The sequence below is a fragment of the Natrix helvetica genome, assembly GCF_964273705.1.
Source record: "Natrix helvetica genome assembly, chromosome: 1".
Taxonomy (NCBI): Eukaryota; Metazoa; Chordata; class Lepidosauria; order Squamata; family Natricidae; genus Natrix; species Natrix helvetica.
In genome coordinates, this window is record NC_138548.1 from 372,886,126 (window position 1) to 372,903,987 (window position 17,862).

A 17,862-nucleotide genomic window follows, 5' to 3' on the forward strand; every position below is an offset into this window, starting at 1 on the left:
TAAGTGCTATTAAACTGTCCCAAAGATTTCTAAGGAGGAAGCCTCCTTGAAGTCCTCGGGAGTAAACGTAGAGAGCCATTTGCCTGCTCTATACCTGTGGTATTTTGTAGATGCCCAACATGGCAGAAATGAGGATGGATATGTCAGAGTTGGCCTCTTCCATGAGAACCAGCATGTTTCTCTTCCTTCCACAACTGTAGTTGGGAACATTGGCCTCTCCAATTGAAAGCAAATCCAACAGACCATCCAAAGTCATTCTTCTACTGGAAAAGTTGTCATGGAGGTTGTAGCCCAAGGTGAAGTTGGGTAAAATGAGGGGATCTTTATTGATTTCCTGTATGGCAAAAAGGAAGGACAGAATTTTCCAGTACATCATATTTGGTTTCCTGAAAAGATACGTGGGTCATGCCATGATACCTTCAGTGAAAATAATCAACTTCATGTGTGCTATAGTGACGGCACATCTTTGTCCCCAAAGGTCCTCTTATCTACTTATTGTTATCAAATTTATTTGCTGCCTATCTTGCCATGGGGCTACTCTAGGCGGTTCACATCCATTAAAAAAATGAAATAAAAAGGAAGTTTAAACAAAGCTAAAGTAAAACAGAACAATAAAATAACAGAGAGAAAAAAGAACAAAGAAAAAGAAAATAAAGAAAAATACACCAATGCTTAGACAGTTTGAAAGCCAAAACACAGTAATTTCAGATAAGCTGTACATTGTTGTCACTTTCATATAAAACATTTGCTAGACCAATTCTTGAATACAGCTCATCTGGCTGGAACCCGACATTAATATAATTGAGTGAGTCCAGAGATATTTTACGAGAAGAGTCCTCCATTCCTCTAACCACAATAAAATACCTTATGTCACGAGACTTGAAATTTTGGGCTTAGTCAACTTAGAACTACAGTGTGCTTAGTCTGACCGAAGTGTAGTACATAAAATTATCTGCTATAATGTCCTACCTGTCAATGACTACTTCAGCTTCAACCCCAACAATACACAAGCACACAATAGATACAAACTTAAAGTAAACTGCTTCAAACTCGATTGCAGAAAATACGACTTCAGCAACAGAGTGGTCAATGCCTGGAATGCACTACCTGACTCCGTGGTTTCTTCCCCAAACCCCAAAAACTTTAACCTTAGATTGTCTACTGTTGACCTCACCCCATTCCTAAGAGGTCTGTAAGGGGCGTTCAAAAGCACACCAATGTGCTTAATGTCCCTGTCCTAATGTTCCCTTTTATTCATATCCATTTCATGTTTTCATAGTCATGTGTTCTGACCCCCTCCCCACACCTGTGAATACACCAGAACACAGGCTTTGCTGTTTGCCACTGTTTAGTTACTGAGATAATGAATCCTTTGGCTGAGGGCCCAGGCAACTCACGTTCAATAGAATAGCTCTGCAACAACCCAGATAATTCAAATGAAGCAATGCAGATAGTCCAAACGAACAGACACGGCTAGAGTACACAGATAGATTTTCTTAACTACTAATTCAAACGGTTGTTTCCTGCAAATGTCCCCTCCCAATGCCTCACCTATAATCTCTCTTGGGAGGGGCCAATCCACAACCACCTGTGCTTAATCATCGCCTGTGAGTCCGCCTACGGAGTTGCTGCTTCCGTTTCTCAGCCCTTCTCAATCTAGCATCAGGGACAAACTGCCTTTGATGCTCCCCACTGCTCCATGCCTCAGGCGCCTCCTGGTGGCCAACCAGCCCCTCTGATCCCTGCTCTGAGTCTGAACCCTGCACAGGGTCCTCCACATCATCCAGGGCAGACTCACATGATTCCTCGCTATCCGAGTCCATCAGCAGCTCAACTGGATCCTGCTGGACCACAACAGTCATGTTTATACTTATATCTTTTATCTAATACATGCTTGATGAAATAAAAAAATAAAAGAAATAAAAGAAATAAACTTCAGACAGAGAAGTTGAAAAATATCAGAGGAAAAGGTATTGGCGAGCCACTTCTGAAAATGTGGTCCAGAAACTTTCCTGGACCAGACTGTAATAATCAATCAAAATTAGTAATCAATCAAAATTCACTCAAAGGACAAAAATACACTTGTTATATTTGCATAGTATGCATGTAGCTATATATATATATATATATATATATATATATATATATATATATATATATATATATATATATATATATATATATATATATATATATATATATATATATATATATATATATATATATATATATATATATATATATATAAAGGAATGTGTATATGTGCATGAGATAGGGCAGAAAAGAGAAAATTTACAAATTGAACAGAAGCACCAATTCTTCCAGTTTTCCCTTGAGTGAATGGTCCCGATGTCTGATTGCTTGAGGGAGAGAAGACCTACTCAAAACACTTTGGCATGAGTGGAACCAGAGGTGAGTCAAGAAGGAGCTTTTGAAAAGACCCATGCCCATATCTAGGAAGCAACAACTGGTTACTGATCTGGAAGTGAGGAGTCAGGCAACTCCATGAACCAGTGAGGAAAGACATGATGGAACAACTTGGTGAATGTCTGGAGGCACCAGAGCTGACTGCTGATGGGGTTTTTTTTTTTTTGGATTTGCAGAAACTGTCCTTCTGGAAGATCAGCTTTTTCTCTCGGCTGGGACTGACCAGTTAGAGCCTTCTGCCCTTTTGTTGGATGGACATGTTGAAACCATGACCATGAACTCCCAAGCTAATCACCTTGAAAGATCAAAGCAGGTTGTCTGTGCAGAGATCAGTTAGACATAAGGATGCTGAGTATTAATGCTTGCTTTTGTTTTATCAACTGAATGTGCTGTATTTCCCAGTGTTTGTATACACATGTATTAAAATTCAACTCTCCCTTCGATTTTTCTCAAAAACAACGTAAGAATAGAATAGAGTAGAATAGAACAGAACAGAACTTTAATAAGAGAGGTGGAAGGAACCTTGGACTTCTTTTAGTCCAATCCCCTGTTCAGGTAGGAAACCTTATACCATTTCAGACAAGTGCTTGTCCAATCTCTTCTTAAAAACTTCCATTGTTGGAGCATTCACAATTTCTGGAGGCAAGCTGTTCCACTTATTAATTGTTCTATCAGGAAAGTTCTCCTCAGTTCTAAGTTGATTTTCTCCTTGATTAGTTCCCATTCATTGCTTTTTGTCCTGCCTTTAGGTACTTTGGAGAATAGCTTGGCTCCCCCTCTTTTTTGGGGCAGCCCCTTGAGATATTGGAAGATTGCTATCTTACCATCCCTAGTCCTTCTTTTCATTAAAGTAGACCTACCCAATTCCAGCGACCATTTTTTATATGTTTAATAATATAATATCATTCAGTATTCTGTGACTTACCGAGAAGGTTTTTTAGAAGGACTGAATCTGAAACTCAGATCCTCTAATTGTCGAATATTTGTTGCAGGGAAGACGCCACTGATAATATAGTCTCCTGACCTGTAAAGATTGAGTGGGTTTCTTGTATCCCTTTCGAAGGTCAAGACGCACTTGGTGCTGAGCATCCCACAGACTGCCTGGGGCAACAAGAGCTCCATCAGAAGCAGAAGCAATGGCCCCATTTCTGGTATAACAGAAATAAGCCCCTGCTTTGCATCGGATCTTTGAATCAGCAAAGTAGACAGAAAATCCAGCGGAGGAATTGAAAGCAAATTGCAGCAAGACTTGGTTTCAGTTGCTTCCCTAATACAATAGGAAGTCCAGAGAGGACTTCCAAAATGATGGGCCAACACAGCAGCAGAGCTCCTGCTGCTTGTGAAGCTCAGCCCAGTTTCTTAAGGGCACAAGACAATTTATACACCAACTTTCCTGATGCCAGATATTTCTGTGCTGCTCCTGAGTCTGGTGAATTTCTCCAGAGAATTTCCCGGGGAAAAAAAAATCCCTTGACATTTAGCATGAAAGCAAGAAAACAAAAATCACTATTAATCAGTGGTGAAATCTAATCCCCTCACCACCAGTTCTGTGGGCATGGCTTAGTGTGCGTGTGTATGTGTGTGTGTGTGTGTGTCATGTGACTGGGTGGGCGTGGCCAATTTTTTTTCACTTTCAGCTATTTTTTTAGCTTTTTAAAGCATTTTTTCCCCTGCCGGAATTGGCAAGCTGTTCCACTGATTCTTTGTTCTAACTGTCAGGAAAATTTTCTTTAGTTCTAAGTTGTTTCCCTCCTTGATTAGTTTCCACCCATTTGATCTTGTTGCTTTGGAGAATAGTTTGACTCCCTCTTCTTTTTGGCAGCCCCTGAGATATTTGAACACTGCTAGATGGGTGACACACATTATCCTGAGGCCTCTACCATCCTCTGGAATCCACTTAAGCTCACTGCTTTGGTGACTCCATCCAGCCACCTCATTCTCTGTCGTCTCCTTCTTCTTCTTTTTTTTTTCCAAAAAGTTTTATTGGTTTTTTAAAACATTTATAAGGAAAAGGGGTAAGTGGAATGGTATACAAATTTTGGCAGTTGCAAGTATGGCAGACGCCCCCTCCCTCCAAACTCATAAGGTACATCTATGTATAAAACATTAATACAAAATCGTATAAAATCAGCATATCACTTCTATAAAGATATTTCAATCAGCTTATATATTATAATATATAGTCTAGGTATAATTTCATTATTACTTTCGGTCTGTTTATAACAATGTGATTTTCTTACTCATTTTTGTGATCTGAGCTTTCTTAATGTTGCCCCTTCTCCCCCTGCTGGCAGAGCTCCGGCCCCTCCCGTGTCCTGTGTGACCATTGAAAAATCTTCTGTTTTTTCTAGGATCGCTTTATTTTTTTCCATAAAGGCCTGAGCCTCTATGGGTGTATTGATTCTAATTCTTGTCTCCTCCCAGAATATCAGCATCCCTTCAGGCATCAACCATCTAAACCACACCCCTTTCTGGTATAATTTATTCGTCAATTGCGAATAATTTTTCCTTTTCTCCCTAATTTTTTTTGGGATCTGTTTCAAGATGGTTATCTCCCTGTCGTGATATGTCAATGCTTGCCCCCTTTGTACCCCCAGAATTGTGTCTCTTGTGCTTTTCCTAAGAAATTTGATATGGACCTCCCTGGGCACATTGTGTGTTCTGGCATATGCTGAGTTCACTCTATAGACCAGGTCTATCTCCCATTCCATCTGTTGTTTATCTTTGTGTATGTATTCAGCTAAGATATTAGTCATGATGTCCCTTATATTTTCCCCATCTGCTTCTATAACATTTTGAAATCTAAGATAAAAGGACATTCTCTCAAACTCTGTTTTCATTTGTTGGATATCAAGTTCTTTGTTACCCTTCTGCAAAACTTCTACCCCCCCTCGCCTCCGCCACCCCACCCTCCACGAGGTCCAGTCTCTGTGAGTTCTTATAAATTTGGGCTTGATTCTCTTTGATTTCCTCCTTCATTTCCTTTAATTGTTTCTTAATTTCTTCCTGGCCTTGTATAAGTTGCTGAAGCATTTGTTGCAAATCCATCTCTGTACTCTTGGGTTGCATCAGTTCTGTAATCTTTGACTGTGTGGCAGGACTGGATGTTGCAGATGTCGGTGCAGAGGTAGCAAAACCAGGTTTTCCAGGTGGTGGTCTTTTTGGAGACATAGTTTATAAAACAGAGAGATCAGTCAGTGTAGAGACTGGACAGCTGAAGAAGTAGAGCAGGCAGATGAGTTCAGGAGGCAGAAGATCCAAGCAGCTGGGAGTTTCTTTAGTCAGTCTAGCAATAGAGAAAAATTTTCTCTCCAGAGGGTTCAGAAAATAGCAATCCACAAGAGATTCTTCTGGGTGGCAAGGAGACAAAGACCGGAAGCCTGAGTTTTAAAGGTGGAGTCAGGTTTCAGAGTTCATGAAGGCAACGGAAGTGTGCCATCTTGCCCTGCCAGCTTTGGGCTCAGAGGCATAGCAAACTTTTAAAAGTTCAGAAAATTCTCAGTTCACCCATAAATTCTGGAACTAAGTCCAATGAAAGTCACTTTTACAGGGGTGAGGCATCATTAGTTGGCTCTCCCCCCTCCTCCTTCCCCTGGGGGCGAGAGCAGAATCTTTTCAAGCCGCTTGTCCAAGGGGGGGGGAAATCCCCCTCCCTCTAGCCGCACCTCCAGCAAGAATCCGAAAGTTAAACTTTTAAAAAAAGCTGAAAAGTCCATCAATTCAAAAGAAAGGGAATGAAGAAAGGAAGCCTCTCACCATACCGCCGCTGCTTCGTTCAAAAGTGCGTTCTCCGATCGGCATGGAGCGAGACGCTTGCGCGCCCTCCAAAACTGCTCCCCGATGCCTAGAACGAGGCGGAGAAGCCCCCGCCAGCCGCCGCCGACGCCAGGACCCTCTGCGAGCCACTCCCTCGGCAGGACGCCTAAGCCCGGCGTCCTGTGCCCCCCCCAAGCGGGGGAAGCCCACCGGGAGAGCGGGAGCAGGCAAAGGTTTGCCTGTCGCCGTAGCCGCCGGAACCGGAAGCTGTCGTCTCCTTCTTCTTTTGCCCTCTGTCTTTCCCAGCATTAGGCTCTTCCCCTGTGAGTCCTTCCTTCTCATTAGGTGGCCAAAGGATTTGTGCTTCATAAGTATTTGATTGTCATGTACATGTACAGTTCTTGATCAGGTACATGTACATGTACCTAATCAAGAACTGTATAGTAATAAATAAAGTAGACAAGTTTTATAAATTTATTTATTTATTTATTTATTAGACTTGTTAGCCGCTCCCTCTCCACGAAGGGCCTCGGGGCGGCGTACAATAAATAAATCACATGTTACACGATTAGACATTACACAGTTAGACATTACACGGAGGAGGTATAAAATCACAACAATTGATACAATACATAAAACAACAATAATAAGGTTAAAATTAAAATACCCCTATTTAAAATTTTAAAATGTAAAAAGTTTAAAATTGCCAGGAGGATTAGAGATAGAACTATAGTTGAGCCAGGCCAGCTAGTTGGAAAAGGTGGGTCTTGAGTTTTGTACGGAAGGAGCGGAGGTTGGTAGTAATCCTAATGTCGGGGGGGGAGGTCATTCCAGAGGGCTGGGAGAAGGCCCTGCTCCTGGGCGCCGCCCTTTGGCACTGCTTAGTGGACGGCACCCGGAGGAGTCCCTCTCTGTGAGAGCGGATTGGTTATAGAGATGTATGGGGCAGGATGCGATTCTGCAAGTAACTAGGTCCTGTGCCATGAAGCGCTTTAAAGATGGTGATCAGCACCTTGAAATGCACTCGATAGACCACAGGGAGCCAGTGCAGCTCGCGCAGGAGAGGTGTTATATGGGAGTATCTCGTACTCCCCATAATCACCCGCGCGGCCGCATTCTGGACCAGTTGTAGTCTTCGGATGACCATGTGACAGCCGTGGCAAGGGGGGCGTTCCACCAGGTTCGCCTGGTGCGCCAATTGCGCCCCCTACTGGACCGGGGCGCCTTACGCACAGTCACTCATGCGCTGGTGACATCTCGCTTGGACTACTATAACGCTCTCTACATGGGGCTTCCCTTGAAATGCACCCGGAGGCTACATTTGGTCCAGAACGCAGCCGCGCGGGTAATTATGGGGAGTACTAGGTACTCCCATGTGACACCGTTCCTCCGCGAGCTTCACTGGCTTCCTGTGGTCTATCGGGTGCGTTTCAAGGTTTTGATAACTATCTTTAAAGCGCTCCATGGCTTAGGACCTAGTTACTTGCGGGATCGTATTCTGCCCCATACATCCCTGCGACCAATTCGCTCGCACAGAGAGGGCCTCCTCCAGGTGCCGTCCACTAGACAGTGTCGTGGGGCGGCGCCTAGGAGTAGAGCCTTCTCTGTGGCGGGCCCAGCCCTGTGGAATGACCTCCCTCCGGATATTAGGAATACCTCTGACCTCCGCTCTTTTCGTATTAAGCTTAAGACCCACCTATTCCAAGCAGCTGGCCTGGCTCAACTTTGATCTAACCATATCGCTCCTGACGGGTTTTTAACTGGGTATCTTAATTATATTTAATTTCTAGGGGATTTTAAATACTGTATTTTAATTGTTTTTATTGATCAGCCGACCTCCTCCTTGTGTGTGTCTCAGTATATGTCTCTGTTATATGTTTGTTTTGTCCACATATTTATTTCATATGTTTCATTGTACGCCGCCCCGAGTCCTTCGGGAGAGGGTGCGGCTAAGAAATAAATATATTATTATTATTATTATTATTATTATTATTATTATTATTATTATTATTATTATTATTATTATTATTCGGGTGCATCTCAAGGGAAGCCCCATGTAGAGAGCATTGCAGTAGTCCAGGCGGGACGTCACCAATGCATGAGTGACTGTGCGTAGGGCATCCCGGTCCAATAGGGGGCGCAATTGGCGCACCAGGCGAACCTGGTGGAACGCCCCCCTCGCCATGGCTGCCACATGGTCATCCATAGACAGCTGGGCATCTAGGAGGACGCCCAAATGGCGCGCCCGCTCCATGGGGGTCAGTTGCTCGCCCCCGATGGCCAGCGATGGGATCCACTGGTTGAACCGGGGGGCCGGAAGCCACAGCCACTCCGTCTTGGAGGGGTTGAGCTTAAGTCTGTTGTCACCCATCCAGACCCGTACGGCTTCCAAGCACCGGGACATCATTTCGACGGCCTCGTTGGGGTGGTTCGGGGTGGAGATGTACAACTGCGTATTGTCAGCGTACAGATGATATCCCACCCCAAAAGCACGAATGATCTCACCCAGCGGCTTCATATATGTGTTGAACAGGAGAGGCGAGAGGACCGACCCCTGTGGCACCCCACAAGTGAGCGGCCTCAGGGTCGACCTCTGCTCCCCTGCCAACACGCATTGCGTCCGGTCGGAGAGGTAGGAGCAGAACCACCACAAAACGGTGCCCCTTACCCCCAGCCCCTCCAGCCGGTGCAATAGGATACCATGGTCGATGGTATCAAAGACTGCTGAGAGATCTAATAGGACCAGGATAGAGGAACAACCCCTATCCCTGGCCCTCCAGAGATCATCTACCAACGCGACCAAGGCCGTCTCTGTGCTGTGCCCGGGTCGGAAGCCGGACTGGCGCGGGTCTAGATAATCAGTTTCCTCCAGGTGACGTGGGAACTGTTGGGCCACCACACTCTCTACAACCTTCGCTAAAAAGGGAAGGTTGGAGACGGGACGATAATTAGCTAGCTCAGTTGGGTCCAGGGAAGGCTTCTTGAGTAAGGGCCTCACAACCGCCTCTTTCAAGGCGGCTGGTAAGGACCCCTCGCCCAATGAAGCATTCACTAGTCCCAAGAGCCAGTCTCGTGTGACCTCCCAGGATGCCAGTACAAGCCAGGAGGGACATGGGTCCAATAAACATGTGGTGGCTCGTAGTCGCCCACGCAACCTGTCCAAATCATCGGTGGCAACAGAGTCAAACTCCTCCCAGAATGGTCTCTCAGGACTCGCCTCGGGCGTCCCTCCTGGCCCACTGAGGGGGACCCATTCCCTCCGGATTTGAGCGATTTTATCCTGCAGATATTCCCCAAATTCCTCTGCCCTGCCCTGTAAAGGGGCTTCCCGCGGCCTCTGTGACAGAAGGGAGCGGGTCACCCGAAACAGGGCGGCAGGGCGGTTATCTGCGGACGCAATAAGAGCGGCACAATGTCAACGTTTGGCCGCTCTTAATGCCACAAGGTATGTCCTTAAATAGGTTCTTACCTGTGTTCGGTCAAATTCGGAACGGGAGGATCTCCATCTGCTCTCTAGGTGTCTCTTGTGGCGTTTCATCACCCTTAGCTCCTCAGTAAACCAAGGGGCCAGGTTGGTTCGCTGCCGCAGGAGAGGCCGCAAAAGCGCCACCCGGTCTAAGGCCCGGGCGGCCGCACTATTCCATGCGGGTACCAGGTCCTCCATCCGGGGGCGGGTCAGGGCTACAGGAGGTGGCCCAAGCTCGGTCTGGAACCTATCCGGTTCCATCAGGCGCCTGGGGCGGAACCATCTAGGACATTCCGGTTCCGCCTCCCCGCGGCGGGGAGTAGAGCCAGGGAAGTCAAGCCGGAGAAGTGAGTGATCTGACCATGACAGGGGGGTAATAGCTAAGTCCCCTATTCCCAGATCACTCATCCACTGGCCAGAGACAAAAACAAGGTCCAGCGTGTGGCCTCCCTCGTGTGTGGGGCCCTGAATTAATTTAGTCAGGTCCATGGCTGTCATGGAAGCCATGAACTCCCGAACCACCTCGGATGCTTCTCCCATTGATGGCAGGTTGAAGTCCCCCATAACTAAAAGTTTGGGGGTCTCAACCGCCATCGCTGCGATCAGCTCTAGGAGTTCAGGCAGGGCTGCTGATGTATAGCGAGGAGCCAAGTATACAATCAGCAGGCCCGACTGTCTCCCTGGACCCCATCTCACGACAAGAGACTCGCACCCGGATATCTGTGGCACAGTGAACTCTCTCGGCTCCAGGTCCTCCCGGATAATCACCGCTACCCCGCCGCCCCTACCCTGGGCCCGTGGCTGGTGGAATGCTCGATAGCCTGGTGGGCACATTTCCACGACGGGTACACCTCCCTCGTGGCCCAACCAGGTCTCCGTTATTCCTGCGAGGTCCGGCTCCCCCTCTGAGATCAGATCATTAATGAGGGGGGCCTTGTTGACAACGGACCTCGTATTCCATAACATCAGCCTCATGCCCTGGCTCTGTAGATCCTGGCCACCTAGAATGCGGGGGTTGGTACAAGCGACCGGGTGTGTCCAGCAACCACGGTCTCCCAACCGACTACAGGTTCTTAGTCTGTCCTCGCACCCACCCCTCCCCACGACCGTTGGTATGGCAAAGCCCTCTGCTAGAGTGTTATTTTCCCTCTCCTCCCCCACTCCGCTCACTCCCCTCCCGACCACACCTATTCGCCTGGCTCTAATCTCACTCCTGGCCTGATTAACCCTCCCCCCTGCCCTAGAACCCCTTAAAACCGTTAAAAAACATTTAATTAAAACCCCCCTTAATTTCCGCTTCCTCCACCTCTCTGGGTTAATAAACCCGTCATCAAGGTGGGCCCTCGAAAGGGCTGGGGGCCATACCTGCGAGAGGGGGGACTCTCGCAGCAGCAGTAGGTCTGACCTTGAATATATTAAGTTCATGTAGTTGTCACAGGGGCGAGCTCGTTTTCGGGTGCTGTGGTTGATATCATGAGTTTGTTTGAAAGCCAGGATATGTTTTATTGGATTTGGTTCCCTAAATCACCTCAACAAGTTTTGGGTTTTTTTCATCTATACATTTTATGATATCCAATTAATTAATTAACTAATATCCAATTAATTAATTAACTAATACCCAATTGATTAATTAACTAATATCCAATTAATTAATTAACTAATATCCAATTAATTAATTAATTAATCTCTAAGGGCATGAATATTTTGTTGCATTTTCTTCCTCTCTTTTTCACTAGGTTCCTGACAATAATCGTATTCTGTTTTGTCCTATGATTTATTTCTAACTTCATAAACAAAGAACAGCATCTCTCTCTCTCTCTCTCTCTCTCTCTCTCTCTCTCTCTCTCTCTCTCTCTCTCTCTCTCTCTCTCTCTCTCATGAAGAACAATAGTTACTTTTTTTAAAAAAACAGAAATACCCCAGTAGTAGAATCTGAAGTGGAACATTTGATTACTGTATAATGAAGAAAAGTAATTTTCAGGGATTCTGTTTTGGTAAAAAAAAAGAAGTTGTCATATGAACATGAACAGTCACCCATTTCTTAACAAATTATCACGTGAAGTGTTAATACCACTTTATAATACCTTGATAAGGCCACACTTGGAATACTGCATCCAATTTTGGTCGCCATGATGTAGAAAAGATGTGGAGACTCTAGGACAGTGATGGTGAACCTTTTTTGCCTCGGGTGTCAAAAGCATGTGCACATATGCTATAGCACTTGATTGCATGCCTACTCCCATAATTTAATGCACCCCATGCCTTGCCCCCTGCACATGCATGCATGACCCCCCCTGCTGCCCTCCCAGGCTTTCTTGGAGCCTAGGGAGGGCAAAAACGGCTTCCCCTGTCCACTGGAACCCCTCCGGAGGCTGGAAATGGCCCATTTTCCGACTTCTGGTGGGCCTGGTATGTTCATTTTTCACCCCCCCCCCAGGTTCCAGAGGCTTTCTAGGAGCCTGGGGAGGGCAAAAAATGACCCAACACACAAACTGGAAGTTTGGGAATGGACTTTTGGGTTGCCCATTGGGCCATTTTTCTCCTTCCGGAGGCTTCAGCCTCTGGAGGGCAAAAAGCAGCCCAACGCACAAATGGGAGGTCCGTTCCCAAACTTCCAGTTTGCATGTTGGCCTGTTTTTTGCCCTCCGGAGCAAAACGGCCAAAAATCAAGCCCAAAAATCAGCTGGCCAGCACATGCATGCATGCTGGAGCTCACAGGGCAATGCCTCGAGTGCCCTCAGAAATGGCTCTGCATACCATAGATTTGCCTCACGGCTCCAGGAAGACTGCAAAGAAAAGCAACAAAGATGATAAGGGGACTGGAGGTTGCAGGAACTGGGCATGTCTGGTTTAATGAAAAGAAGGACTAGGGGAGACATGATAGCAGTGTTCTGATATCTCAGGGGCTGCCACAAAGAAGAGAGAGTCAAGCTATTCTCCAAAGCACCTATAGGCAGGACAAGAAGCAATGGGTGGAAACTAATCAAGGAGAGAAGCAACCTAGAACTAAGGAGAAATTTCCTGACAATTAGAACAATTAACCAGTGGAACAACTTGGCCTCCAGAAATTGTGAATGCCCCAACACTGGAAGTCTTTAAGAAGATGTTGGATAGCCATTTGTCTGAAGTGGTGTAGGGTTTCCTGCCTAGGCAGGGAGTTGGAGTAGAAGACCTTCAAGGTCCCTTCCAACTATTCTATTCTATTCTATTCTATTCTATTCTATTCTACTCTACTCTACTCTACTCTACTCTACTCTACTCTACTCTACTCTACTCTAAATGCAGGCAACATCTAGTAGAAATCAGGATTGATGATTTCCTTCTTGGGACTTGACAGTTCATCTCATGCTGAAAATCTGCCTGGGGAGTGGAATGTATCAAGGTATTTGCTAAGAGAACTTTGGGAGAAACTTCTCCTTCCTCCCTTCTTTGTTTATCTTCAGGATGTCCACTCCATTTGTGAGTCCCCCCCCCTCCACAATTGGGCAGAGTTTAGAAAGTCTCTCCTTGTCGCCATTATCCAAATCATAGTGATTTATTTGTTGCTTCCGTGTTAAATCTCCAAAGACTTTTCCATCAACTTTGCAATTTTACACAAACAAAGCCATAGTATGCTTTCAGCTTAATATCATCAGAATGCTTTAATTCATTGCATTGGAAACTCCTCTGGCACTAAATGGCCCAGGAACAAAGGAGAACCTCAGGAGTCTTTTACGGACAGTCAAGTGCTGTACTTGTTCCCTCCTCTTCAGAAGCCTTGACTGGACCCTGGACTGGGAATATTGGAAGAAGAGGTTTTGCTTTCTTCCACCTCTTCATAGGATCCCCTCTTCAAAGAAGACATGGGGCTCCATCATGAACACGAGGTCATGTTGCTGCTTCTGCTGCTTCTGTGGCCCCAGGCAGTCTTGGGGAATCTGAAAGCCAAATGTCTCCTGACTTTGAAGAGGGACCAGGTGGACCCACAGCCCCATTTCAGGCCAGGAGAGTTTCTCATTGCTGGCATAGTATCTGCAACGCAGGCTAGGTTAGAAACACCAAGCTTCAACACAGCACCTTCAGCTAAATTAATCATGTAAGTTTATCTTCCTGCACTGCATTAGACCTCCTTGTCTATGGAGATTATCAGTCATGGCTGGCTGGGGAATTCTGGGAGTTGAAGCCCACAAGTCTTAAAGTTCCCAAGTTTGGACACTCCTGAGATAGGGAGAAATGGTTCATATATCATTCAAGTCTTGTTAATACAGGAGCATGAAGAAATTCAGGTGAAGTCAAAAGAACAATTGATTGCAGAAGGACAGAGCTTTCAATGGTTCTCATCTGCAGAGTTAAAACAACGGATTATATGGGCAAAAAAGGGTGTTAAAAAAATCCCTCCCCAGAATTTAAAATTGTATTATTTACAAACCACGAACATGTAAATAGCAAAAATGTATAAACTTTTTAAAAAATATTTGAAACAGAAGAACAGTCTGTGAACTCCAGGGCAAAATAAGGTATTCAATTTGAATATAACAGAAGTGAAAAGAATCTGGGTAATTGCTATTAAGTTTACCCAGTGGCATAATTTAGGAGATTTTTTTTTTAAAATAAAATGTGGTATGCTTGCTATATGATGTCATCAAAAAAGATGATCAAAAATGTACAACAATATTTCAAAGCAGTGCTGGAACTGAGAAAAGTGGGAAAGAAATGCTTTATTATGCACAGGCAAATTAAGAACATTTGGATACAAATTCAAGAAATGATGCAAATCATCGCGTTCTATCATATGTGGTGGACGTGCAATGAGGCAAAAAAATATTGGAAAATGATTCAATGATGGTTAGAACAAATGGTGGGAGAACAAATTATGTTTAAACCAGAAACTTTTCTCCTAGGCATAATACCGGAGGGGTTTAAGAAAGATACGCTTTATCTAATTATACATATACTAACTGCAGCGCGCATAACCTATGCACAGTATTGGAAAAAGGAAAATACACCATCAGAGCTAGATATAATCAGAAAAGTGTTGGCCTGTGCAGAGGCAGATAGGCTCACTCTTGAACTTAAAAATAAAGGGGAATCAGAATATTTTGAAGTATGGAATAGATTTTATGATTGGTATAAGACAAGATGACAAGACTGGAACAAATGTATATATTGTGATTGGACAGAAGGATAGACAATGTATTAAGTAGATTAATTGTTAATGGTTGAAACTAGCTGTATATAATGTGAATGTATGGTCACTTCAACTCCGCGGTATTGCATTGTTTTAAATGTAAAAATAATAAAAAATATATTTAAAAAAAAGAAATGATGCAAATCATTTAAAAAAAACCTAATATTTGAAAAAATAACTATTGTTTTTATTGGGGCTTCTGAGCAATGAATTATAAAAGATTCAACATAGATGGATTCTGTATCTGATAACTGCAGCAAGATTATTTCATGCCCAACAATGGAACAATAATGAAATTCTGCATTGAAGAAATGAATTGTGAAAATATCAGAATTTTCCCAAATGACAATTCATCTCTTTAAAAGAAGACTGGAACACACACACAAATACACAAACATACACATTTGTGTGTATGTGTACATATACTGTATATGCACACATACCTACACACACACACTTCAAGTCTTTTCTTCTCTTAATTTAATGCATTTCCTCCTCACTTTTTCTTTCTTTTTCTTCTTCTACTTAGTCTTTTATTCTGTGTAAATATTCTTCATAAATATCAATTTTCAAAAACCTAAAGCAAAGCTAATAATAACTAGATTACATGACCCAAAAGTATCCTATTGTAAAATAGAAATAGATTGAATATAGGATTCCATGCGTGCTATTTGTGTAGAACAGAACAGAATAGAATTCTTTATTGGTCAAGTATGATTAGACACACAAGGAATTTGTCAGTGTACATACAATAATGATAGATCATTATCATAGTTATCGTAAAAATACATTCATCATAAAACATTAGATGCAGCACTTAGTGATAGTCATGATACTAAATTAGCAATCAAGATAAATCATAGTAGGATACTAAGTAAACAATATAAATAGTAAGATATAAGCAACAAAGTTATAGTCGTATTTTAAGACATGTGAAACAATCCATTCAAGTATATATATATAAGGAGGTGCACCTAAACCTCACAACCATGGGTGCATATTGCTATACAAAACAGCTTAAATAAAATATGTTTATTGATTATGCTTTAATATATTGATACTTGCAGGAGAGCATCACCAACATTATGGAAAACATTATCCTTTCCTTTTGCTATCCAGAAGATCAACCAGGATTCCCATCTCTTACCTAATATTACCCTGGGTTACAGTATCTATGAAAATTATTTCACTGCACAAATGACCTCGGAGGCTTTGCTGGACCTGCTTTCAGATGGGGAGGCCAATGTTCCCAACTACAGCTGTGGAAGGGAGAGAAACACAGTGGCTGTTCTTGAAGGGGGTGAGACTGGCATTTCTACCCAGATTGCCAACATGTTGGGCACCTACAAAATCCCCCAGGTGTGTCTTTGCTGAGAAAACAATCTGCAACTTTCAGTCAGACATCTTGTGTTGTAAATGAAGGTCAAAGCTCTACTACAGAAATTGTAGGACTTAAGTTTCTATTGAATGTGTTGGAATTCATTGTTGGAATGTATTTCTAGACAACAACTACAGTAGTATTCAGTCAGTAAATGTGGTATTTACAAGTTTTGATCTATGATGTATAGTCTATGCTCTTTTGTTCTGAGTAGAGTTTCTTGTTTACCACTACAGTCAAATAGTTGAGCAGTAAAGCACATGGTGACTGTACTTTTTGTTCGCTCTGTGTGGTGGTTTATGTAAACAGTATCTAACAGAATGGGAGAGAATTATATGAACAGACACATCCAGTCAAACAGAATAGAACTGGAAAGGACCTTGGAGGTCTTCTAGTCCAACCCCTTGCTCAGGCAGGAGACCTTATACCCAGGATGGCGAACCTATTACACATGTGCCACAGGTGGCACGTGGAGCTATTTGTCAAGGCATGCGAGGCATTGCCCTGTCAGCTGTCCAGCGCACATACGTGCACTGGCCAGCTGACTCTAGCCTTTTTCGGAAGCCATTTTTCAGCCTCCCCAGGCTCCAGAGGCTTTATAGAAGTCTGGGGAGGGCGAAAACAGCCCCCCTGCCCCCCCTGAGGTCCTCCAGAGGCTTCAAGAGCTTCTCTAAAGCCTCCGGAGCACAAAAAACCAGCCCTGTGGGCAAACTGGAAGTTCAGCAATGGACTTCTGGTTTGCTCATAGGGCTGGTTTAAGCCCTCCGGAGCCTTCAGGGACCTTCCAGAGGTTTCCCGGAAGGCTCCGGAGGATGAAAAATGAACCTGGAAGTCACTTCCAGTTTGCTTGTAGGACCGGTTTAAGCCCTCCGGAGCCTTCAGGGAAGCCTCCGGAAGGCCCCTGAAGGCTCCAGAGGGCTTAAACCAGCCATATGAGCAAACTGGAAGTCCGTTTACGAATTTCCAGTTTGCCCATAGGGATGGTTTTTTGAGCTCTGGAGGATTTAGGGAAGCTCCTGAAGCCTCTGGAGAGCCTTCGGCGGGGGGGGGGGAGGCTGTTTTCGCCCTCCCCAGTCTTCTATAAAGCCTCTGGAGCCTGGGGAGGGTGAAAAAAGCATACACAAAATGGGGAGTTGCGCCTGTCATGCGTGCATACACACTGGGGGTCGCACATTGCATTATGGGTGCGCTCCCCTCGCTTATGGTACATGAACCAAAAAAGGTTCACCATCACTGCCCTATACCATTTCAGTCATCCCCTGTCTAGCACATCCTATTGTAAACTGCATATATCTGCTAACTATTGTTGTTCTTAGTTACGAAGTCATGTCTGACCCATTGTGATCCCATGGTCATCGTTCCTCCAGGCCTTCCTGTCCTCTACCATCCTCTGGAGTCCATTAAAGATCACGCCTACTGCTCCGGTGACTCCATCCAGCCACCTCATTCTCTGTCGTCCCTTTCTTCTTTTGCCCTCAGTCTTTCCCAGCAATCTAGGCTCTTCTCCAGTGAGTCCTTCCTTCTCATTAAGTGGCCTGAGTTTTTGAGTTTCATCTTCAGGATCTGGCCTTCTAAAAAGCAGTCAGGGTTGTCTCCTCTAGGATTAACCGGCTTGATTATTTTGTAGTCCAAGGGACTCACGGGAGTCTTCTCCAGCACCATAGTTCA

At 44.4% G+C, this 17,862-nt stretch overlaps 1 protein-coding gene across 1 annotated transcript in view; it reads right to left on the minus strand.

Annotated features, from left to right (window-relative positions):
- The window catches only part of LOC309382730 (vomeronasal type-2 receptor 26-like), a gene marked incomplete at both ends in the record, with an annotated part of 92,792 nt that overhangs the window by 37,316 nt on the left and 37,614 nt on the right, over positions 1 to 17,862 (minus strand). The window contains one exon of the mRNA XM_081934522.1: positions 95 to 334. Coding sequence (XP_081790648.1) covers positions 95 to 334 — 240 coding nt within the window. The remainder of the gene's footprint in view (positions 1 to 94; positions 335 to 17,862) is intronic.